The sequence below is a fragment of the Felis catus genome, chromosome D4, assembly GCF_018350175.1.
Source record: "Felis catus isolate Fca126 chromosome D4, F.catus_Fca126_mat1.0, whole genome shotgun sequence".
NCBI classification, from domain to species: Eukaryota; Metazoa; Chordata; class Mammalia; order Carnivora; family Felidae; genus Felis; species Felis catus.
In genome coordinates this window covers 81,803,957-81,829,049 of record NC_058380.1, presented here as the reverse complement: position 1 = coordinate 81,829,049, position 25,093 = coordinate 81,803,957, and the positions used below count along the sequence as shown (strand labels likewise).

The 25,093-nt window shown below is 40.1% G+C and overlaps 4 protein-coding genes across 4 annotated transcripts in view; 2 read left to right on the top strand and 2 right to left on the bottom strand.

The window, feature by feature from the left end:
- Positions 1-39: 39 nt before the first annotated feature.
- Positions 40-969, bottom strand: LOC101099668 (olfactory receptor 1L6-like). The gene has a single exon (XM_003995848.3). The coding sequence runs from the start codon at positions 967-969 to the stop codon at positions 40-42; it is 930 nt and encodes a 309-aa protein (XP_003995897.3).
- A 2,581-nt stretch (positions 970-3,550) lies between these two features.
- The window catches only part of LOC111557539 (olfactory receptor 1L8-like), a 356,757-nt gene continuing 335,214 nt past the window's right edge, over positions 3,551-25,093 (top strand). The window contains exon 1 of the mRNA XM_045043967.1: positions 3,551-3,627. The gene's annotated coding sequence lies outside the window, so the exon portion shown is untranslated. The remainder of the gene's footprint in view (positions 3,628-25,093) is intronic.
- Positions 3,552-25,093, top strand: part of LOC111559126 (olfactory receptor 1L8-like) — a 397,653-nt gene continuing 376,111 nt past the window's right edge. The window contains exon 1 of the mRNA XM_045043965.1: positions 3,552-3,627. The gene's annotated coding sequence lies outside the window, so the exon portion shown is untranslated. The remainder of the gene's footprint in view (positions 3,628-25,093) is intronic.
- Positions 19,060-21,051, bottom strand: LOC101099411 (olfactory receptor 1L6-like). The gene is made up of 2 exons (XM_006939443.4): positions 20,936-21,051; positions 19,060-20,339 (listed from the first exon to the last, which is right to left on the bottom strand). Exon 2 carries the CDS (start codon positions 20,330-20,332, stop codon positions 19,403-19,405), a length of 930 nt encoding a protein of 309 aa, XP_006939505.2. The 5' UTR covers positions 20,333-20,339; positions 20,936-21,051; the 3' UTR covers positions 19,060-19,402.

Below are 25,093 nucleotides of genomic sequence, written 5' to 3'. Positions count from 1 at the left end.
GAATGAATGAATGCTGAGAAGTACCATATATGGGTTTTGCTATTCTACTCTCCTGATCAGCTTTTTCAAGGCCTGCTTCATGTCCTTATTCCTAAGACTATAAATAAAAGGATTCAGCATGGGGGTAACCACTGTGTAGATGACAGTGATCACACGATCCTTTGTCACTGAGTAGGTGGATGAGGGGCGAATGTACACGAATATTATGGTCCCATAGAAGAGTGCCACAACTGTGAGGTGGGACCCACAGGTGGAGAAGACCTTGTGCCTGCCTCCTCGAGAAGGGACCCTCAGAACGGCACGGGTGATGTGGACGTAAGAGACAATGATCAAGATGAAGGGACTCATGATCACCAAGGAGCCCTCTGTGAAGGCCAAAAGCTCATTGACAGAGGTGTCAGAGCAGGAGAGCGTCAGCAGTGGCTGGACGTCACAGAAGAAGTGGTGGATGACGTTGGGCCCACAGAAGGAGAGGCGGGCCATGAGAATCGTGTGGGTGAGTGAGTGAAGGTGGGACAGCACCCAGGACACCGTCACCAGCAGGAGACAGCGCTGGGGGCTCATGGTCGTGGTGTAATGCAGTGGGTTACAGATGGCCATGTAGCGGTCAATAGCCATGGCAGCCAGGAGGAAGCTGTCAGTGATCCCAAAGGCCACAAAGAAATACATCTGTGTGAGGCATTGGGCAAAGGGGATCTTCTTGGTCTTGCTCAACATGTCTGCCAGCATCCGTGGCACGATGACGGTTGTAAAGCAGACATCCACCAGGGACAGATTGGAGAGGAAGAAGTACATGGGGGTGTGGAGGCGGGTGTCCCCCCGGATGGCTGCAATGATGACTGAGTTGCCAGCCACGTTGACCAGATACATGACTAGGAAGCTGGTAAAGAGCCACTCCTGATATTTGGGGTCACTGGTCAGTCCCAGAAGGAGGAATTCAGGAATATGGCTCTGGTTTCCCCTCAGCATTGATTTCCTGTAAATAAAAAATATGAAGGAATGTTAGGTGTGTGTCCTGGCTTGGGGTCTTCAGTCTGGTAGAGGGGATATCTTAAAACTTGTTCCAGCTTGTGTGCTGCAGAAGGAGAGTCATCATGCAGCCCATCATGTATTCTATGATAGAACTCCATAACTTCATAGAATTGGTGTTGGCTCTCTTGATTTCATTTCATTTTTATTTTTATTTTTTTGAGAGAGAGAGCACAGTGGCAGAGGGAGGGAGAAAATCTTTAGCAGATTCAACACCCAGCATAGAACCTAACATGGGGCTCGATCTCATGACTGTGAGATCATGACCTGAGCCAAAATCAAGAGTTGGCTGGCCACTCAGGTGCCTCTGGCTACCTTGATTTCAATTCCAACTTTGCGTCTAATTTTGTGAACTTGAAAAAAGTACTTCATCTCTTGTTTTTGATCCAAAGACAAAACTTGTAATACTCATGTTCTTGGGCTATTCGGACAATATGTGGTAAAGATACTTGGAAAATTGTTTAGAAGGTAATCGTTTTGCTTCATTTCCCAAGTTGTATCTAAGATACATCCTTTTGCTCTGTCTGGCCTCAGTTTTTGATCAGCTGCCAGCCCCTAGTTGCTTATACCTGGTGCTTCTGGCCTGCATTTCTCTCTTTCTGCTCCCCCTATGTAAGAAAAGTAGGGTAACCTAAATTCTCCCTATAGAAATCACATAAATACTGTAGAGATTGCATTCTTGGACCCAGCCCCTCTTGAAAAAAAGTGGTTTTGGAATGCATTTGAGAGTTTAATTATGGGCAAGAAGGTCAGACTAGGAATGGCTGGGACCTGGAAATTTGACATGTGTGTCAAGGTGTGGAATTGTCAAGGGTAAGGGAGAAGTTGGAGAACTGACTCTGGCAGAGGAAGTTCAGTTACCCAACATTGAGCTTGGTGGTTTAGGGAGGTGGGTGGCATCAAGGAAGACACAAAGGAGCTAAATGGTGAGTGCTCTTATGGACAAGAAGACTCTAAGGGATGAGAGAGTGGGCAACAGAAATGTGGGAAAATGCAGTATTTTGGCAAAAGAATACTGAGAGGTATGCACAGAAAGGTGCCAAGTTTCAGAATGTGTTCTTTGTCCCCCCAAAGGCAAGAGCCAAGGAGAATAAGCCAAGGCTCCAGTGTGGCAGGAGTTGAGGCACTAGTTATCTATCCACCAAGGTGGGGGTTCATTTGAAGTAGGACACAACAAGAAGCCATTTGGACATAGAATTAGAAGCAGCCAGCAGCCACCTTGGTTGACAGTGAGATGCTGAGTCACAGAGTCATGCACTCCATATGCCCACCCCGCCTTAGGACAGGATTGTTTTTAGAGAAAAGAGCAGAAAAGAGAGCCTATAAGTAGTGGTCAAATAATGTTAGGTAAAGGAGGGTACAGTTAGGGATACAGTTTGAATGAGAGAAGTCCACATCCTGTACTCCTTTGTGTCTTCATCATCTTTCTGGTACTTTTGACAATCAGAAACAAATCTTTTTTAATGCTTAGTGATCTTGAATGAAATTCATGGCCCTGCGTAGGAGAACTCAGGCTTTTGTTTCTCTTTTAACCTTTGAACAAGTGCATGCACACAGCAGCATTGTTTTCTGAAGTATTTTCCTCCTCTCTGAGATACTTGGTGCTCGGAAAGCCCAAATTGGATCTTTCCACTAGGCAAGGGTCCTTTAAGGCATGGACAACATGTAGACAGGTCTGTAGTGAAAGTGCTACCTAGGCAGGGTCCAAGTTTGTTTTGCTTCTTACTGGTTTCCACCTGGCTCACAATTACTGGCTCACAGAAATTTTATCCCTGACCATCCCTTATAAGACTGTGGGTTTTACATTAGTAACTGGGAGACTAGACTCCTAGGAAAGTCAATGGGAAAAATTCATGATTTGGGAATTAGTTTTGGTTCAGATACTGGCTATTTCCCGTTGGGAATATTTGTTTTCATTTTTTTTTCTCATCTGAAAAATGGGAAAGATAAAATGTCATCTCTTGATGTTTACTGTTAAGTTCAAGTAAGATAACATATCTGAAAAGTGTTTGAGAACTACAATTTCTGTGTAAGTGTTGCTTATACTAATAATACTATTTCTTGTTAGTATTCCATACTTAATTGTGTACAACTGAAAAATAATAGATGCAATTTGGAGGAAGTCAGGCAGAGGGTAAGGGTAGTAGATGCAATCTACGGTAAGCCAGGCTAGTGTATTTGAGGAGGGGAATAGAGTGGTCACTGGAAGGAGTGCTAAGCTACGTGTTAAGCTAGAAGGGACAGCAGAGTGACAGGGTACAAACCTAGGACAAAGTGGTCTTTCCCAGGAAAAGAGGTAAAGGAACAAAGTCCTCAAGGATTTTCTATTCTTTAGGATAATTCTTATTGGAATGTGTGTTAATTTTCAATGCCTGCTATAACCAATTACCATTAACGTAGTAGCTTAAAACAACACAAAATTTTATTTTACAGTTCTGTAGGACAGAAGTCTGAAAAGTCAAGATGTCAACAAGGCTGTATTCCATCCTGGAGGCTCCACAGAAGAATCTAGTTCCTTGCCTTTTCCAGCTTCTAGAAACTGCCCACATCACCTGATGAGTGACTCCCTCACTCTGCCTTCAATGCCAGCAATGATGGGTGAGTCCTTGTGTTGCCACCTCTCTGGTTCTCTTCTGCCCCACTCTTCCACATTGAAGGACCCCATGATTACACTGGGCTTATTTGGGTAATTCAGGAGGATCTCTTTATTTTAAGGTTATGGATTTCTGGCTTCCATAACTGTGAAAGAATACATTTCTGTTGTTTTAAGCCACCAAGTTTGTGGTAATTTGTTACAGCAACCCTAGGAAACTAATACACAGATCCTATGAAATATCAACGATATAGACCCCTTGGCAAGATTAATCATGGAAAAAAAGAATGCATGAAAAAATAGTCAAGAAAGGAGAAGTTATTTCAGGCATGAGAGATAAAATCATAAGTCTTAAGAAATTGAAAATTTTATGAAAAGTTTAAATGAAATGGATAAATTCCCAGAAACATACAAAATCTATAGGAATTATTTGAATAGACTAATAAATTATAAAAAATTATAAGTGGTAGCCAAGAACCTTCCCTCTCAAAAAATCTCAGGCTCCAATGACTTTAAGGTAAATTCTACCAAATTTTTGAAATAGCTAATTCGATTTTATGCAAGTTGTTCCAGAAAATAATACACAGAGGGTAGAAAGGGAACGTTCCAGCCCATTTTACAAGTTCAGTATGATACTGAGTCCAAAACCAGAAGAAAAACAAGAGAAGAAAATAAAATAAAATTATAGGCCCATTTTGTTTATGTACATAGATGCAGAATCTTAAATAAAGCAATAGTTAAATGAACCCAACATAGCACTGAAAATATTATATCATGAACAAGTGGAATTTGTCCCAGTAATGCAGATTTCAGAAAACTCCATCAATATACTTCTCCACATTAATAAAATAAAGGAGAATAATATTACATGGTAATTTTCATTGAAACAGAACAATCATTTGCAAGGTTCAACATCTGTCTACAATGATCTCTGTTAGAAAACTAGGAACAGGAGGGGATATTCTTAATTTGGTGGAAGCTATCTATACCCAAGTCCTACAGCATATCTCACACTAAATAGATAAACCTTAGATGCATTATTTTAAAATGAGAAACAAGATTAGGATATCCATTATCTCCACAAATATTTAACATGGTATTAGAAATCCTGCCTAATGCTGTAAGAAAAGAAAAATGTGAAAGGAAAAGAAGGAAAAAAAATAAACCTTTCATTATTTAAAGAAGATAGGCTCATCTCCTTGGAAAAAAGAATAGAATCCACTAATAAAACATTAGAACCAATAAGTAAGTTCAGCAGGGGTGCTGGAAACATGATCAACCTAAAAAATCAATAGCATCTCTCTAGAATAGAAAGAAATAACCAAGATAATGGACTAGAAATAACCAGAATATGTAGTAATAAATGAGATGCTATCCACTGTCACAGTACAGACTCTAAATCTCTAGGAATTAATTTATCTAAGAATACACAAAACGGCTATGTAGAAGCTAAGTCTAATAAGGGGCATATGGATAATTAAAATGAATGGAGAGAAATCCATCTTCTTGGATGGAATAAATGATATTACAAAGATGTTATTTCCCACATTAATCTATAAGTTTAATTCAATCTTAAAATATCTGTTGGATTTTTTGAAGTCATTGATAACTTTATTCTCAAATTTACAAATAATAATAAAGATCAGGAAATAGCTAAGTCAAACTTGAAAATAAAAAGTAAAAAGATGGCATTTGTCTTAATAGAGATTAAGAATAATAAAAGTTCATAATAATAAAGACAGCATGGTTTGGGTGTAAGAACAGATAAAAGACCAATGGAAAAAACTAAGTAGCTCAGAGACCTATATTTATACAAGAACTTAATACAGGAAAATGATGGTACTAAAAACCAATGGGGGAAAGGATGGAATGTTTGGAAATAGTGGGAAAATCGACTCTTTATATTGAAAGATATCAGAAAGAATTGTTATCTAATATCATATATAAAGGTGGAATCAGGTATATTATGAGCTTATCTGTGGTAACATGTAAATCTATAAAGTTAATAGGAAAAGACTAGGAGAATATCTCTGAGCTAGAGGGGAAAGAACTTCTTAAATAAGACACTTACTCTTAAAAAAAGGGCAAAAGTAAATTGTTTACATAAGTATGAATGAAGCTAACAGACATATGAAAGGCTAGGAGATGATATTTGCAAGTATAACAGGTGAGATACTAGTATGTAGAATATGCAATGATCACTTTCACATCAGAAAGAGAAATATATGAATCCCAGTACAAAAATGAGCAAGAAAGCCAAAAGGCTAATAAGCCTATGAAGAAATGCTCAAATCCATTGCTTATCAGAGAAATGACAAAATAAACCATGAGATTTCACTTGACATTTGTTAGCTTGGCAGACATTAGAAAGGAGAATAAGGTCAACTCTTGCAAGGAGATGTGGCAATATAGGGATCCTTTGGACACTGCTGGTTGGAAAATAAAACTGGTGCAAGACTCTACAGAACAAACTGGCATGATTTAGTCAAGTTAATGAATATCCCATGAGCTTACAACCCTGCTGCTAGACGGAAGCCCAGAGACATTGGTACACAGGCAAATAGAAGCTTCTGGATGAGGATGTTTCCACAGTGTCAGTTGCAGTGATGGGGAATTTGTGGCAACCTCGGTGTCCCTCACTGGGCTGGTAAATGTGATAGGCGCCCGCCATGGGTACAGTGCAGCTGTCTAGAAACAACTGATTAGAATTACAGCAACTTTGATAGATTTTAAAAACATAATCTGAGTGAGAAAGTAAGGGAATGAATGAGATCTATGACACAAGATGTTTTATATAAATTAAAAATGCAACACAAATGGTAATATTTCATAACGTATGCATATCAATAAGTCACATTGTACACCTTAAAAATAACTTAAAAATGCAATAAAACAACAAGGAAATCCATACACAAAGTTGAATGTTAAGCATATTAGAATGGGGGAGGAACAGTAGTGGGGAGTGGGTGAGGAAGCAAACAAGTAAGAGAAAAAAGGGTCCAGAGTTGGCAATATGCTATGAACTGGGGTATGTGATTAATTCAACCCTTTGCATCTGAAGCCTATGAATAAGAAAAAGAATATCAAGTCTTAAATAAAACTCAGAGATTTATCTTCCTTTCTATTTGTCAGAGCATGAACCCATCAGGAACACAGATGCCAGGTCATCCCACTAAAATATTGCCAGTAAATGGAGCCCACTGTCTCCTAAAATGTGCCCCTGTCCCTTTGCAGTCAAAATTGGAGAAGCCCGTTTATCTTGGATTGAAATGCAAAAGCCCAGCATTCTACTAAGCCCCCCAGTACCAGCATCCTGTTAGCTGGCTTTCTCTTTGCTAGTGATGTTAGGTATGCCTTCCTTTCATGGGCTGATGGATTGATTTATGATTCACTTGACAAAGTTTCACCAAGTGCCAGGAAACAACCCAAGCATTGGGAATACAGAAGAATCAGATACCATGATAGCCATTCTGATGTTTGAAAACAATGCCCATGTCCCCAGGTTTGTTCTCTGGGTGAAATTCCCCCAGTTCCTTCCAATCCTTACCCAGCAAGACTTGGTATTAAGTCATCCCACCATCTACAGTCACCTTTCGAAGCTTCTGGCTGGCATGGCTAAAGCTCCCTGTGTAATGGTCAAGTATTTCCTTTTAGAATGTAAATTCCTGTGAGACATTTGTACAATTCTAAGTTGTTGGAGATGGAAGTGATCTTAAAATTTATCCATTTCATAAGTTTCCAAACTGCTCCCCTGGGGACTCAGGGGCCACCCCGAGAGGGATCAGGAAGCTGAGGGGAAGGCTGAATGAGAGGTACTTTGGGTCTCTTTCTCTTTAATTAGAGAAATTCTGCTATCAATGTGTTTTACAGAATGAATTACTCCATAAGAAATATTATGAACATGAGGATGAAATCAAGGTACTCTTTTTATATAGGGAAAACTTGAGGCCCAATTTTTTACCCAGTACCACAGTCTCCTCTTACCACTAACATGTGTCAGCTCATGACTTAGGCTGTTCTGAAGATGTTCAGAGGTCAGGGTGAGGCCATAGTATCTGGAGGCTTCCTCAGCAGGCCTGGCTTTTGGGACAACCAGGAGCCAGGCTAGGTCTCCCCGTCAGGATCAGGGCAGCTACATCTGTTTCATTCCTAGTGCAGAACTTCTTTCCTTGGGGTCTGACCCACTAGAATAACAAATCCTTCCTGTATTATATAAATGGAGAAGGAGAAACAGAGGGATGTGGAGACCATGGCATTAGAAGCATGGATATATGACTTGGTTTGTGGTTTCAGCTATGCTGAATCTGAGCCTCAGATTTTGTCCTTGGAAAAGGGGATGATTTACAACATGATTTCTTAGTTTCTAATGCTCCAGGGTTTGTAGGACTTGGGTGTAACAATGGGTAGATGATAACAGCTACTTACTCAGAAAAGGGATTGTGACCTCCAGGGTGGTCATTCGAGAATCCAGGCGTCTTCTCCTCAGCCTCACTGGCCTTGGTGATTAGGGAGAACATGGGGGCTGGGGGGATAGAACTCTTGTATCAAGTGAGGAAGAAAAGATCCAGACTTGGTGTGGGAGCAGACAGGACTCACTACACTCTGACTGTTGTGTGTGTGATTGTCATCTCAGACACTTCTCTTCCTTTAGAGAAGTAATCTTTCAATGTAGCCTCAGCCATCTGGAACCCAAGGCTTTCTCTCATGCCCAGCTACCATCACTGGTCTCTGAAGATTTACTCAAATGATGAGGAAGGGTGAAGACCTAGAAGGAGGTGATTGCCTTTCACATGAATCATCCCAAGGAGGCAGACGGTATTTCCATCAACCGCCCCTGGAGAGCTCATTAAGAGGGGAGCCTTGGGGAGAACAGTAGAGACTGAGGAATCTCTGCATTCCAGGGTGGCAAGTTTCTTTGAATCTCGGATAATTAGTTTGTTACCATTGTGATTTTGAAGGAGATGGAGGTAGGTGAATAGAGAAGGCTTGGACCTGAGGCTGTCCCTGGGATGTTGGGGAGTGATGTGTGGTGCCATGGAAAGGATCCTAAGGGTAAAGATTCTCTTCACTCACAATGAGTAGTTGTGATTTGATTAGCCTCTCCAAATTTTAGGGTTGTCATCTAAATTTTAGTACCTGTATGGCAGGGCAGGTTGCCTGGAGAATGAAATAAACTTAAGAATATGTTCATATAATAATAACCATTTATCAAATGCTTATGTGACATTTTTATATATCACTCTTCAAGTGCAGTGTTCTTGTTTTTGCAGATGAGGGAAATGAGGCTCAGTCTTATTAAAAAACTTGCCTAAGGGGACGCCTGGGTGGCTCAGTCGGTTGAGCGTCCGACCTCGGCTCAGGTCATGATCTCACAGTCCGTGAGTTTGAGCCCCATGTCGGGCTCTGTTCTGACAGCTCAGAGCCTGGATCCTGCTTCAGATTCTGTGTCTCCCTCTCTCTCTGCCCCTCCCTTGCTCATGCTCTTTCTCTGTCTCAAAAATAAATAAAAACATCAAAAAAAGAAACTATTAAAAAAAAACTTGCCTAGGGGCATCTGTGTGGCTCAGTTGGTGGAACTTCCAACTTCAGCTCAGGTCATGAGCTCACAGCTCGTGGTTCAAGCCCCGTGTCAGGCTCTGTGCTGACAGCTCAGAGCCTGAATCCTGCTTCGGATTCTGTGTCTCTGGCTTTCTCCATCCCTTCCCCACTCACGATATGTGTCTCTGTCTCTCAAAGATAAATAAATATTCAAAAAATAAAACAAACACTTGCCCAAATTCACATAACTAGAAAGTGCTGCAGCTAACTTCAAATTCAGGGTTGTCTCAATTCTATATTTCACACTTATTCTACTTTGTTATGTGGAGACTACACCTAGGAATGTCTTTGATGGCTCCCTCTTATTTTCTCCTCCATGGTGCTAGGTCATCTTCAGATGTTCTACAAATTTATCTGCTTTTCCCCCTATTCTGATAATCCTGAGCAAGCTCTTGCTCCATTGGAGGAATGGCTCATTGAGGGTAGGGTCACTTTCAGCCAAATATGAGTCTAAATTATACAGAGCACTTTGTGAGAAACTCAGAGATTAGTAGAAAGATGGATCTAGACAGAGGAGATACACACTTGAGCAGAGTCCATGCTTGAGTGGACATATGGGGTGTGCTAAGGGGAGGCCATCAGGGCAGATAAAGTATTTAGAAGTGACAGGTAATGGGTGACAATTCAGGCAAGAGGTATTCTTAGGAAGGTCTAGTAACAGGGAGACTATGAACAGGCTACGTATTATGGTTCTTTTTTTCTGTTAGTGAATCTCAGCATAATCAGCCCTTGTTCTAGGCTACAGTAGTAAAGCATTCATATTGGATGGGATCTTAAATATCACTGGTCACTCTTTCAACAACAATTAATCTTCTCCCATATCATCCATCATTTGTTGGTACACCTCCTGTGGTGGAAAGCTCACTTCTGCCCAGACCACCCTATCCATCTTTAAGCAGCACTGGGACTTGTTCAGGTCCCTGGGGTTGTTCTAGTCTTATTCTTTTCCTTGTACCCTGTGATGGTGGGGACTGGGTTCCTCCACATTGTAAACATTCTCCTTCTCCTGGATTTTCAGGACTGGCTGCTCCAGGCTTCCTTTGACCTCTCTCTCTCACTCATCTGGTTTACAACTCATTTGCTGAGCAGAATAGTAGACACATCTAGGGTCTAACACATACTTTGACATTTATAAGCTAAAGTTTTCAATCCTCTGTCAGGTATTCTAATTTACTTCGACTCAGAAAAATGACTTCAAACAATTCTTATTTCTCAGCTTTATTGAAGTATAATTGACAAATTAAATTTGTATATATTTAAGGTATATGCTTGATGTTTTGATATACATATACACTGTGAAATGATCACCACAATCAAGCTACATAGTTATCACGTCCATCACCACATCCGTCACCTCACGTAGTTACCATTTTTTTGAGTGTGTGGTGAGAAAATTTAGGATCTGCCCTCTTAGCACATTTCATGTGTACAATACAGTACTGTTAACTGTAGTCACTAGGATCTAAATTCTATCTCAAGAATGTATTAATCTGGAATAACTGAAACTTTATACCCTTGGGTCAGCTTTGCACAATTCTAACAGTTGTGATATTACCAGTCAAGGCATGTCTAATTATCAAGCACATGTTATTTTCTCAGTTTCAAGAACCCCTTTCACTACCATTAATAACACATATTGAGTGAATTCTAAAGTTCTGTGCTGATGACTGTGTATTTATCATTGCAAATCTTTACAACAGCTCGCTATCTACAATAGCCCAATAATACTATTATTATACCTATTTATTGTTGGCTTACACAATAAAAGTTTATTTTTTGCTGACCCAAAGTCCAACATGAATGTGATTTCCATGTGTGATTTCCTTCAGGGTCCTGGAATTCTTCCTCCTGTGGCTGTACCCTACCCTAGTTTCTCAAAGCCCTTTCTATTCAGCCCATGGTTGGGTTAAGAGGGAGTGTAGCGGGTAGGAGACTTGAATGGGCCAGGCTGAAAAGTGATGTGCATTTTTCCTACCCACATGCTTTTGGCTGGAACTCAGTTCCATGGTCACATTTAACTCTAAGAAAGGCTGGGAAGTGTGGGATAGCTGTGTTCACAGAAGGAAAATGCCAAGGATTTTGAGTGTTATTTAAGCAAGGTCTGAATTTAGAGAGAGCAGAAGTGTTGATATGTGTGAGTATCTGAGGAAAAAGCATTTCAGACAGTGGAAATGGTGAACTCAAAGGGCCTGAGGTGGAAGCAATCCATGTTTTTTTAAGGAACACCAGAGATCAGTGTTTCTGGAGGGGCGGAGGTAAAGACAGGACCAGCAGGGTGAGAAGGCAGAGGGGTGTGGGGGGACAAATTATGTAGAGTCTGGTAGGCTCTTACAAGGACTTGGCTCTTTCTATGAGTGAGATGCGAGGCCACTGGGTCATTGTGAGGTTTTGAGCAGAGGGGGGATATGATCTGATTTATGTTTTTGCTTCCAAAGTTTTATGTGGAAAAATTTCAAAGTCACATAAAAAAGGAAAGAATATTGTGGCAAACATATATCCTTCATGCAGATACACTGGTTATTGACCTTTGGCCACATTTGTTTCATTCCTTTCTATAAATTTCCATTTTATTTTTTGCTGCCCTATTGAGAGTAAGTTGAATACATATACCACTGCCCCTTTGGGTGCATCAGGGCAAACTTGGTCATTCTCCTGCTGGGTCTGCCATGATTTGAGTTTGATTATGAGTCTGTAGACTCAGAGAGGTGATACAAGTTGGTCTTGAGAAGAATCTACATTCCCCTGCAAGATGACTGCCATAGGAGGAATTATTCTAGCTGGTAAGAGCAAAGGGCAGATAACTTCTCCGTGAGAAGTGGCAAAGGGGGCTCAGACATTTGGGTGTTCCAAGTACTCAGATTCATCACTGTCTATCAAAATTTTCCCATTCAGATTTTCAGGAAACCATTCTTTCCCAGTAAATGCCCTGACTTTAACATAAATGACAAGGCCATAAATCTGATTTGTGCTGTAATTCGGTCACTTACAGGGTGAGATTCTGGGTTTGCTTTTTATTTTATTTTATTTTTTTTAACTTTTAAAAAAAGTTTATTTTATCTATTTTTAGAGAGAGAGAGTGTGAGCAGGGGAGAGACAGGGAGGGAGAGAGAGAAAGAGAGAGAGAGAGAGAGAGAGAGAGAGAGAGAGAGAGAGAGAGAATGAGAATGAATCCCAAGCAGGCTCCATGCTGCTCAAACTCACAAACCTGAGCCGAAACCAAGAGTTAGATGCTTAACTGACTGAGCCACCCAGGCACCCCATAGGTTTGCTTTTTATTAATCTGGGTCCTGTGACAGAAGTAAGAAGGGATTTTTTTTTCATGGAATCATAAAAGCTTTTAGCTTTTTACTCATGTCTTGAGTTTGAAGTGTAAATTGTTGAGCTTGCCATGTTCTTTCTCAAAGTTCTCTGCTCTAATCTGAAGCAGCCAGTACACCCCACTCTTTTTATACTCTTTCTTTCCATTCTAGCATTCTATTGCTAAGGCTTCTTGGTCTCCCAACTGATCATAACATTGTTTGTAGTGGATTCCATGGGTTGACAGTGTCCCATTTTCCACTGGCAAGGTCATTACTACTTTCAAATCTAAGCAGATTGGATTCTAGATTCTCTTATTTTTTTTTTTAATCTTGCCTTTTTTTTTTATTTTATATGAAATTTATTGACAAATTGGTTTCCATACAACACCCAGTGCTCATCCCAAAAGGTGCCCTCCTCAATACCCATCACCCACCCTCTCCTCCCTCCCACCCCCCATCAACCCTCAGTTTGTTCTCAGTTTTTAAGAGTCTCTTATGCTTTGGCTCTCTCCCACTCTAACCTGTTTTTTTTTTTTTCCTTCCCCTCCCCCATGGGTTCCTGTTAAGTTTCTCAGGGTCCACATAAGAGTGAAACCATATGGTATCTGTCTTTCTCTGTATGGCTTATTTCACTTAGCATCACACTCTCCAGTTCCATCCACCTTGCTACAAAGGGCCATATTTTGTTCTTTCTCATTGCTCTGTAGTACTCCATTGTGTATATAAACCACAATTTCTTTATCCATTCATCAGTTGATGGACATTTAGGGTCTTTCCATAATTTGGCTATTGTTGAGAGTGCTGCTATGAACATTGGGGTACAAGTGGCCCTATGCATCAGTACTCCTGTATCCCTTGGGTAAATTCCTAGCAGTGCTATTGCTGGGTCATAGGGTAGGTCTATTTTTAATTTTCTGAGGAACCTCCACACTGCTTTCCAGAGCGGCTGCACCAATTTGCATTCCCACCAACAGTGCAAGAGGGTTCCCGTTTCTCCACATCCTCTCCAGCATCTAATAGTCTCCTGATTTGTTCATTTTGGCCACTCTGACTGGCGTGAGGTGATACCTGAGTGTGGTTTTGATTTGTATTTCCCTGATAAGGAGCGACGCTGAACATCTTTTCATGTGCCTGTTGGCCATCCGGATGTCTTCTTTAGAGAAGTGTCTATTCATGTTTTCTGCCCATTTCTTCACTGGGTTATTTGTTTTTCGGGTGTGGAGTTTGGTGAGCTCTTTATAGATTTTGGATATTAGCCCTTTGTCCGATATGTCATTTGTGAATATCTTTTCCCATTCCGCTGGTTGCCTTTTAGTTTTGTTGGTTGTTTCCTTTGCTGTGCAGAAGCTTTTTATCTTCATAAGGTCCCAGTAATTCACTTTTGCTTTTAATTCCCTTGCCTTTGGGGATGTGTCGAGTAAGAGATTGCTACGGCTGAGGTCAGAGAGGTCTTTTCCTGCTTTCTCCTCTAAGGTTTTGATGGTTTCCTGTCTCACATTTAGGTCCTTTATCCATTTTGAGTTTATTTTTGTGAATGGTGTGAGAAAGTGGTCTAGTTTCAACCTTCTGCATGTTGCTGTCCAGTTCTCCCAGCACCATTTGTTAAAGAGGCTGTCTTTTTTCCATTGGATGTTCTTTCCTGCTTTGTCAAAGATGAGTTGGCCATATGTTTGTGGGTCTAGTTCTGGGGTTTCTATTCTATTCCATTGGTCTATGTGTCTGTTTTTGTGCCATAGATTCTCTTATTTAATTAATTCTAGATTCTCTTATTTAAGTCTCTCTTTCTTTGGAGCCATCTTTGGTACTAAAATGTGTATCAACCAGTTAGAAAAACATGGTATTCTATGTTCCTCATATAATAAGTTTAATATAGCATTTGGGACATATAGAATTCTTTAAAGAATGAGAGGAACAAAGGTCAGAGAAGCTTCTACTAGAGGTAAAGGAGACTGACACTGAAGATCTTGGCCAGAAGCACTTGTTAAAAATAAACTAAGACATATAAGTGAAATCATATGGTATTTGTCTTTCTGTGACTCATTTCACTTAACATTACACTCTGTTCCATCCATGTCTTTGCAAATGGCAAGATTTCATTCTTTTTTATGGCTGAATTATTTCCATTATACACACACACACACACACACACACACCATATCTTCTTTATCCATTCATCAGTTGAAGGACACTTGGGCTGCTTCCATAATTTGGCTATTGTAGATAATGCTGCTATAAACATCGGGGTGCATGTATCCCTTTGAAATAGTATTTTTGTATTCTTTGGGTAAATACCTGGTAATGCAATTGCTGGATCGTAGGGTAGTTCTATTTTTAACTTTTTGAGGAACCTCCATACTGTTTTCCAGAGTGGCTGCACCTATCTTAACTAACTGGAATTTAAATAAAAACTTAAAAATATAAACTGAGATATATTAAAAATTTAAATTTGAGCAAAAGTCAATTAAAATTGGGTAGCATTCAATCTAGCAGATGGAAAGAAGCTCTGAGGAGTTGTACAAAGTGAAAGACTTTCATAGGGCAGAAGGGAGTGGGAATCAGGAAGTTATACTAGACAAAAAGGTGAAACTAATATAACATTTTATGTCAGCTATACTTCAGGAGAAAAAGAAAAAAGTGGGTTGATTATTGCAAAGTAGCTTTCTTTTAGGGGATGGCAGGGATCTTTCTATGGGATTACTGACCTAGTGCTGATCAGGTGACTCCTGATTGATTGGTTTAAGATTCCATTTCCGGGAGAGCCAAGACCATAATGAAGTCAAACCCAAATTTGATGGCACAGGGCTTAGAATAAACAGCTCCATTTGGGGCTTGTTATTTTGTTTTTGACATTCTAAAGCAGAGGGTTCTCAAAGGCTTGCCTAGAAGATGCCATAACTCTTGAGAATATCTGAGAAGTTTCCACAAAGTGTCTTAGTTTGCAGTTGCAAAGCAGGTGGTTTCATGAATTTTTTTCAGGAGCTATTATAAATTCTTACTCTGTCCACACATTTGGCTGTATCTGTCTCCAGGGAATAATGTCTTGCACTTCACTTCTGTGTTCCAAATATGATATAAGTTCCTTTTTTGGCAAACTATCCCAGAACCATAGAGAGAAAGGAATTCTGGGAAATGTAGTTCTAGAGTGGTGGATTGACAGTAGTCTATCCAACACACTATGTAAATAAATAAGTGATATTTTAAAATAACAGAAAGTTTGATTACTATACAAGGTAGTAGGATACAATAATTTGTTATAAAATATCTACCACACCTTTACTTCATGGAAATACATTTTTATGACAGTGATAATTTGTATTTTAACATTTTTTTAAGTTTAGTTATTTTGAAAGAGAGTGCAAGTGGGGGAAGGGGAGGAAAAGAGAAAGAGAGAGGGAGAGAGAGAGAATCTCAAGCAGGCTCCACACTGTCAGCTTGGAGCCCGATGTGGGGTTCAGTCTCATGAACTGTGAGATCATGACCTGAGCCAAAACCAAGAGTTGGATCCGTAACCAACTGAGCCATCAAGGCACTCCCATATTTCAATATTTCATTTTCTTCAGAAATGGTCACTAAGTTTGAGGTTCTTATGATATTGAAAGTATTTAGCAGCTTAAAGAATTCTTCAAGGCTGTAGCAACTTCTTACTAGATATGTCTCCTGAGGCAAGGGAAACAAAAGCAAAAATAAACTATTAGGAGTAAGTCAAAATAAAAATCTTCTGTACAATGAAGGAACCATCAACAAAACAGACTATTGAATGAGAGAAGATATTTTCAAATGACATATCTGATAAAGGGTTAGTATCCAAAATATATAAAGAACTTATCAAACTCAACACCAAAAACAAACATTCCAGTTTAAAAATGGGCAGAAGACACGAATAGACATTTTTCCAAAGAAGACATACAGATGGCCAACAGACAAATGAAAAAGTGTGCAACGTCACTGATCAGGGAAATGTAAATCAAAACTATAATGAGATATCACTTCACACCTGTCAGAATGGCTAAACTTAACAACACAGGAAACAACAGGTGTTGGCAAGGATGAGGAGAAAGGGGAATCCTCTTACACTATTGGTGGGAATGCAAACTGGTGCAGCCACTCTGGAAAACAGTATGAAGATTCCTCCAAAAGTTAAAAGTAGAACTACCTTATGATCCACAGTTGCAGTAGTAGGTATTTACCCAAAGGATAAAAAAATACTTATGAGGAGGAACACATATACCCCAGTGTTTATAGCAGCATTATCAACAATAGCCAAAGTATGGAAAGAGCCCAAATGTCCATAGATTGATAAATGGAAAGAGAAGAAATGGTGTGTGTATATATATATATACACATACACACACCATTTCTTCTCTTTCCATTTATATACACATACACACCATATATATATATATATATATATATATATATATATACACACACACACACACACACACCATTTCTTCTGTATATGTATATATATATATATATATATATATATATACATATATATATACACACACACACCATTTCTTCTGTATATATATATATATATATACAGACACACACACACATATACACACACACACATATATGTATATGTGTGTGTGTATATATATATATATATATATATATATATATATATACACACACACAGTGGAATATTACTCAGTGATAAAAAAGAATGAAATCTTGTCATTTGCAATGATGTGGATAGAGCTAGAGAGTATTATGCTAAGCAAAATAAGTTAGTCAGAGAAAGACAAATATCACATGATTTCACTCATATGGGAAATTTAAGAAACAAAACAGATGAACATAGAAAAAAAAAGAGATGCAAACCAGGAAACAGACTCTAATCTACAGAGAACAAACTGAGGGTTGATGGAGGGGTGGTGTGTGGGGGGATGGGTTAAATAGATGATAAATATTAAGAAGGACACTTGTGATGAGCATTGGGTATTGTATGTAAGTGATGAATCACTAACTTCTACAGCTGAAACTAAAAAAAATTGTCTAAAATTTTGAAACAGTCTCCAGATTACAGAAAAATGCCATTATGGCACAAAACGTGACCTTTCTCCCTCAAATAGTTTAGTATGTATTTCCTACAGAGACATTCTCCTCCATAGTCACAATAAAATTGAAATCAGGAAATTAACATTAATACATTACCATATCTACCATGTCAAGTTTCACTGCTTGTCCCAATAATGTCTCCATAGCAAAAGGAATAATAAAAATATCCAGTTCAGAATCCTATATTACATTTAACTTGTTTCCCCCAGGCTGGAATAATCCCACAAACTTTCCTTAACTTTCACACACTTGACATCTTTGAATATTATGGGGTACTTGTTTTCTAGAATATCCCTCAATTTGGTTTATTTTTCATTTCCTTATGACTAGATTTGAGCTATCCATTGTTGGCAGGAATATCATAGAAGTGACACTTGATTCTAGTCATTGCACCTTATAAGGGGGTACAGGATTTTGAATTGTCCCATTACTATTGATATTCATTCTGATTACTGGATTAAAGTGGTTCTGCCAGACTTCTCTGTGAAATTACTTTTCCTTTTTGTTAGAAATACGTATTTTATGAAATGATGTAACTACCCCATTCCTCACCAAAATTCTTCCCATCTGTTCATTTACCTATATTGGTATAGACTCCCGTTTTTTTTACTTTGTTCAGTGAGTTATATAATTTATTGCTTCTGTGTTCTTTTGATATGTTCCCACCATTCTCTAGGCACTTTCTTGCTTTCTATCTCAAGATGTTCCAGGATCATCTTGTTCTTTCTCTGCCCCAGTCCTGTAATTAGCTGTGTCTCCAAAGATCCAGGCTCCCAACAGGGATGCCTTCTTCACTCTACTTGGACTCAGTACACACCAAATCACCCCTCCTTGAGGACACTCTTGTCACCCATTTTTGGATCTGACTCTCCTCTCCAGGATGTACTGCACACAGATGCTTATTTTTGTCACTGAGGAAAATGGGGCTTGGAGATAGTGACAGCCTTCTTCATAAAACTAGGAAGACCAAGTTGTGACCTAATTTCAAGTTTCTTGTCTTAGAATTCTATGACCTTTTTACCACTCCAGGTTAGTTTGTTACCCCCTGAAGCCCTTAAGTAGACAGCTATGGAGCAGTATGAGCTTTATTATATTGATATTTATACTATATCTTACTAAGAAAATCTATTCAGGTCCAAGAGAACCAAGTGTAGAATTAATGACTTATTTGGTAGGAACATTAAACCATATGCCTAAACTGTTGAAACTATACATTCAGAAGCTTTTCTTCCTTACTCTTTATGGTTAAACATATTGGTCTACACTGGTAATTTACATAATAAGATGCATGAACTAAAGAGTATAAAAAAGGGGCACCTGGGTGGCTCAGTCGGTTAAACATCCGACTTCGGCTCCGGTCATGATCTCGTGGTTCATGGGTTTGAGGCCCACGTCAGGCTCTGTGCTGACAGCTCAGAGCATGGAGCCTGCTTCGGATTCTGTGTCTCCCTCTTTCTCTCTGCCTCTCTCCTCCTCTCATGCACTCTCTTTGTCAAAAATAAATAAACTTTAAAAATTTTTAAAAAAATATTATAAAAAAGAAGGGATAAAGTGAGGAAGAAGGGAGTTGGGGGGTTATTTTATAATTTATTAAGGTTGATAATATGAAAAAGTATGACATTCTGATTACAGTAAGCTTTTAACAGTCTTTTTCTTTCTTCTAACTAGACTGTAAATACTTTTGGAGACAGAAGAGATGATTGATGTATTTTGCCTTCCTCACAGAATTCAACGTAATATCTGCAGGTAGTAGGTGCTTAACCTTTAATTGTTGAGTCAATTATTAAACTCCTAGAGGTAGCAGAATATGAGTATTCTATTCCTTTCTCCTAGTCAGCTTTCTCAAGGCTTGTTTCATGTCCTTGTTCCTAAGACTGTAGATAAAAGGGTTCAACATGGGGATTACCACAGTATAAATAACAGTGACCACACTGTCCTTTGTCACTGAGTAGGTAGATGAGGGGCGAATGTACACAGAGATGGCAGTCCCATAGAAGAGTGCCACAACTGTGAGGTGGGACCCACAGGTGGAGAAGACCTTGTGCCTGCCTCCTCGAGAAGGGACCCTCAGAACGGCACGGGTGATGTGGACGTAAGAGACAATGATCAAGATGAAGGGACTCATGATCACCAAGGAGCCCTCTGTGAAGGCCAAAAGCTCATTGACAGAGGTGTCAGAGCAGGAGAGCGTCAGCAGTGGCTGGACGTCACAGAAGAAGTGGTGGATGACGTTGGGCCCACAGAAGGAGAGGCGGGCCATGAGAATCGTGTGGGTGAGTGAGTGAAGGTGGGACAGCACCCAGGACACTGTCACCAGCAAGAGACAGCGCTGGGGGCTCATGGTCGTGGTGTAATGCAGTGGGTTACAGATGGCCATGTAGCGGTCAATAGCCATGGCAGCCAGGAGGAAGCTGTCAGTGATCGCACAGGTCACAAAGAAATACATCTGTGTGAGGCACTGGGCAAAGGAGATCTTCTTGGTCTTGTTCAGCATGTTTGCCAGCATCCGTGGCACGATGACATTTGTAAAGCAGATGTCCACCAGGGACAGATTGGAGAGGAAGAAGTACATGGGGGTGTGGAGGCGGGTGTCCCCCCGGATGGCTGCAATGATGACTGAGTTGCCAGCCACGTTGACCAGATACATGGCCAGAAAGCTGGCAAAGAGCCACTCCTGATATTTGGGGTCACTGGTCAGTCCCAGAAGGAGGAATTCTGTGATGTGACTCTGGTTTCCCCTTGACATTTTTATCCTGCAAGTAGAAAATACAAAGGAATGTTAGGCATGTGTACTGGCTTGGAGTCTCCAGTTGTTACAACTTCCCGTGAAGGCTGGTATAATTGATGAGAGTATGCATTTTTGATGTGGCTTCAGGAACTGGATTCTTATCCTTGAAATGGGTGCAGTGAAGCAAGGTCCAGAAAGAACAAAGCGGGACCTCAGTTTGGCAGGAATTGTGGCTCTGCTTATCCACATAAAGACAGAGACTCGGCTGCAGTGAAACATAATCAGAAGTCAATTACCTGCTCTTGTGCTCAGGATGAAGTCATTCTGGCCAAGAGCCAGAATTTAATCCTGGTCAGTCACTATGTTCCTGGCCTTGGACTCCTAATGTCCACCTTGCCTAGCAAGCAGTTTGGCCTCAGGGTCTTGTATTTTTTGCCATTCTGCTATATTAACTCTCTGCCTGTTACATATTTGCTAACAGAATAAACTCAGAATGGACAGCTTTGACAGCACCTTGAATGATGGAGCATGTTGTATAAGTGCCAGAATTAGATTCTTTGGATCAGGAGAATTAGTGTAAAAAGTCCAGGATTTGGTTTTAGTCCTGGTGTGGTTACTTACCAGGTGTTCCCCTTTGAATATCTTGTGCCTTCTTTATTTTTCTCATGGAAAAATGGGAGAAGTACAACACCATTTCTGTCAAAATGTTGTGGGCATCAAATGAAGGAACATATCTGAAAAGTGTTTTGTAAATGAGCAGGTGCTGTATAAGTGATAATTATATAAATAATATATAACATAAAGTAATATATAATAATGGAAAATAATAGTTATCATATTTATACTTTTTTAATGTTTATTTTTGAGAGAAAGAGAGGCAGGGATGAGGTGGTCACTGAAAGAAGAGCAAGATCAAAGCTTCTGGAGAGGTGTGAAACAGGCAGCGTTAGAATTTCCTGGTCAGAGAATGAGAAGGGACAGAGATTTCAGTGGGTTTCCTACTTTGTGAGGTCTTTTCTGCAGTAGTGACGGATAAGTTATGGGGCCCAATGCTGACAGTCTTCCCACAACCAGGTCACCTAGAATGGTTTCAAATATCTTAGCAAAGCCGGATGACCTTTGTTTAGCCAATACTTTTGACTTACTCAAAGGTTTTTTGATGTGGGACAAGAGACTGGTTTGCTACGACACCCTCATTCCTATGATTATCTCTATGCATCCTTCTTAGTTCCCAGGCAGGCTGTTTCTGAGCTGAGACAGTGGGAGAAATGGAGAAAAGGCCAGGAAGAGGCAAGGGGGCATGGTCATAGGGTAGGTGCATGTGCCAGGTAGGGTCAAGGGCCTTGCCTGAGAAGTTTACAATTAAGAAGCAAGTGATTGAATTCCTACAGCCCAATAGTAAGAAACCCAATAGCCCAGTTAAAAAATGGGTTAAGGATGTGAACAGACATTTCCCAAAGGAGACATACAAATGACAAAGAGGTATATGAAAAGATGCTCAATGTCAATCATCATTAGAGAAATGCAAACCAGAACTGTAATAAGGTATCGCCCCATACCTGTTATGATGGCTGTTACCAAGGAAACAAAAGACAACAAGTGTTGGCAAGGACGTGGAGAAAGGGAACCATTCTACATTGTTGATGGGAATGTAAATTGGTACAGCCATTACGGAAAACCTGTATGGAGGTTGCTCAAGAAATAAAAAATAGAATTACCATAGGCTCACAGCAATTTCTCTTCTTGGTATAGGTCCAAAGAAAATGAAATAACTATTTTGAAAAGATATTAGCACTTTTATGTTCATTACAGGATTATTTATAATGGCCAAGGTGTGGAAACAACTTAAATGTCTATTGACGGATGAGTGGAATGTGTTCTAGATGTACAATGAAATCCTATTCAGCCTTAAAATAGAAGGAAATTCTGCCAGATGGCGACAGTGTGGATGAACGTTAAGTTCATTATACTCAGTGAAATAAGGCAGCCACAGAAAGACAAATAACTTCACAATTCCACTTATATATCTAAAACAGTCAAATCCATAGAATCGGAGAGTGGCATGGTGTCCAGAGGCTGGGGAGGGGACACCGGGGAGTTACAATGGGCATAAGGTTCAGTTAAGCAGGATGAATAATCTCTAGAGATCTGTTATACAACAGGGGATGTATAGTCAGTAATAAGGCATTGTATACTTAAATATTTGTTGAGGGTCGATCTCATATTAAGTGTTTTTACCACAATAAAATAAAATTTTTAAAATAATGAGAGCAGAGAGGGGATTGAGGAGAGTATTATGGGACCGCTCAACCGCAAAGCCACTTGGGGTGTGACTGAGTTGGGTTCAACTGCAAACTCCACTGAGTCCAGCCTAGTGGCTAAATTGAGGGCTCTGAGATCAGACTGTCCTGGTTTCAAGTACTAGCCTCACCAGACATTGGCAGAGTGACTGGGCAAGCTGCTTAACCTTTAAGCCTTAGTTTTCTGGTTTAGAAACAGTAATTATAATAGGATCTGCCTGTAGGTGGTTATAAGGATTCTCATAATATGCATATATAGCATATGTAAATGTGCATATATATTATGCATATGTAGTTAGTAGTGTAAGTCAGACAGAATAAACTCCTGATAAATGCCAGCTATAATTATTTCTGCTCTTTAACAATATTATTTAATGGATGCGTGTATGTAAGCTGTAGGAAACTGGCACATAATCGATGTTCAGTAAGTGTCTGAAGAACTAACTAATCTCAGAACCAGAAGAAAAATCAGAGATCATTCCTTCGAAACCACCACCCAGGGCAAGAGACTTGCAGTAGCTCTGATGGCAGTCATCCAGCTTGTATACCTGTAGTGACAGGGAACTTCCTGGCCTTCTAAATTTTTACCCGTAGAGTTATACTGAGCAAAAATGGCATTTTTGGTATTAAAGTCAAGAGTCAAGAATTCTGAACCTCACACTTCCAATATTCTTTTTTTACTGATTTCAGTGATAACAAGTGACCACAATTTTGCTTTTCTTTTACTTGTGGAATTATTGATTTGTTAAGCACTCAGTAAGCACTTTCTGAGTGCTGGCAGTCACGGCAGGTCCTGGGGACACAGAGGTGAAGAGACACCAAGTCTTCCTACGGATGTTTGAAGACAGTGGCCATGTCTGCCTGAGTCTTCACTTTTCCACATCAACTACCTTCCGTTTCCTCTGGCCAACCCCCAGGACACAGCCTCAAATTCTCTCCCATCTCCAGTCACCCTCTTCCTCCATCCTGGGACTGACCCTCCTATGTGACAGACATGTCACCAGCGAGGTAGAGTGGGATCAGGGGCTCAGGAGTCCTAATATCTTCCTCTTTACTCAGAAAAATTCTACTTTCATGTGTTTTACAGATTTAAAAACCAGTATTTTTGAAGTCAAGCTCTCAGTGCTAAAGAGGAGTGTCAAAACAAATTCTAGGGGCGCCTGGGTGACTCAGTAGGTTGAGCGTCTGACTTTGGCTCAGGTCATGATCTCACAGTCTGTGGGTTCGAGCCCAGCATCGGGCTCTGTGCTGACAGCTCAGAGCCTGGAGCCTGCTTCGGATTCTGTGTCTCCCTCTCTCTCTGCCCCTCCCCCACTCGTGCTCTGTCTCTCAAAAAAAAAAAGTAAAACAAAATTTTAAAGAAGCAAAAGATTGAAATTCTAATTTACATGATCCATTTGCAAAGGGCCAATTAAGACCTAAAGAAGGAAGTTGGTCATGTAATTTGTGTATTTAGTGTATTGAAGTATAGTTGACACACAATGTTACATTAGTTTCAAGTGTGCAACTTTGTGATTCCACAACTCTGTACACCGTGCTATGCTCGCGGTCAGTGTAGCTACCATTTGTCACCAATTACATTGCTGTTACAATACCATTGACTATGTTCCCTATGCTGTACCTTTCGTTCTCATGACTTACTCATTCCATAACTGGAAGCCTGTATCACCCATTTTCCTCTGCCTCCTGCTCCCCTCCCCTCTGGTAATTGCCACTTTGTTCGCTGTTTCTGCTTTTTTGTTTGTTTGTTTGTTTTGTTTTTTAGATTCCACATATAAGTGAAATCATGTGGTATTTGTCTTTTTCTGTCTGACTGGGTTGGGTTCTGATTTATTTCAGGTTTATTGGGGTCTGATTTATTTCACTTAGCATAATTTCCTCTAGGTCCATTCACGTCACAAATGGCAAGATCTCATTCTTTTTATGGCTGTGTAATATTTCATTGTGTATATGTAGCACATGGAAGTTGGTCATTTAATACTGTACTATGAGTTCACAGCAGAGCTGGTGTGACAGGTCTTAGTTTCTCCTTCCTTACCTTTCTCCTGTTTTAGCCTTTCCCACAGCCTATGTCCCATGCTGCTCTGAAGTTGGGGTAAGGCTACTGATGTGGGTTCTCTTTAGTGCAGGACTGGCTTTAGGGAACACTTGTGAAGCCAGGCTGGGATGACAGAGCCTGGACTTTTACCCCTCAGCATCCAGGCTGGGATGACAGAGCCTGGACTCTTACCCCTCAGCATCCATGCAGCTACACTGTTCCTCTGAAAGGGTCCATTCCTTTGCTTGGAGTCTTACCATTCATAGCAAATCCTTCCTTCCTTTTTTTTTTTTTTGTGAATGGAGAAGGGAAGCAGAGGCATGTGGAAGAGTTTGAGACAAAGAGATAATGTAATGGAGGCAGGGTGGTAAGTAATGGTCACATGACCTGGCTTGTAGTCCTACCTATGGCATTAACGTGTTGCATGTAATTGGGCAACTC

What these genes read in the sequence shown, in the direction of transcription:
- LOC101099668 (XM_003995848.3), bottom strand. Translation starts at nt 969, where the DNA reads ATGCTGAGGGGAAACCAGAGCCATATTCCTGAATTCCTCCTTCTGGGA.
- LOC101099411 (XM_006939443.4), bottom strand. Translation starts at nt 20,332, where the DNA reads ATGTCAAGGGGAAACCAGAGTCACATCACAGAATTCCTCCTTCTGGGA.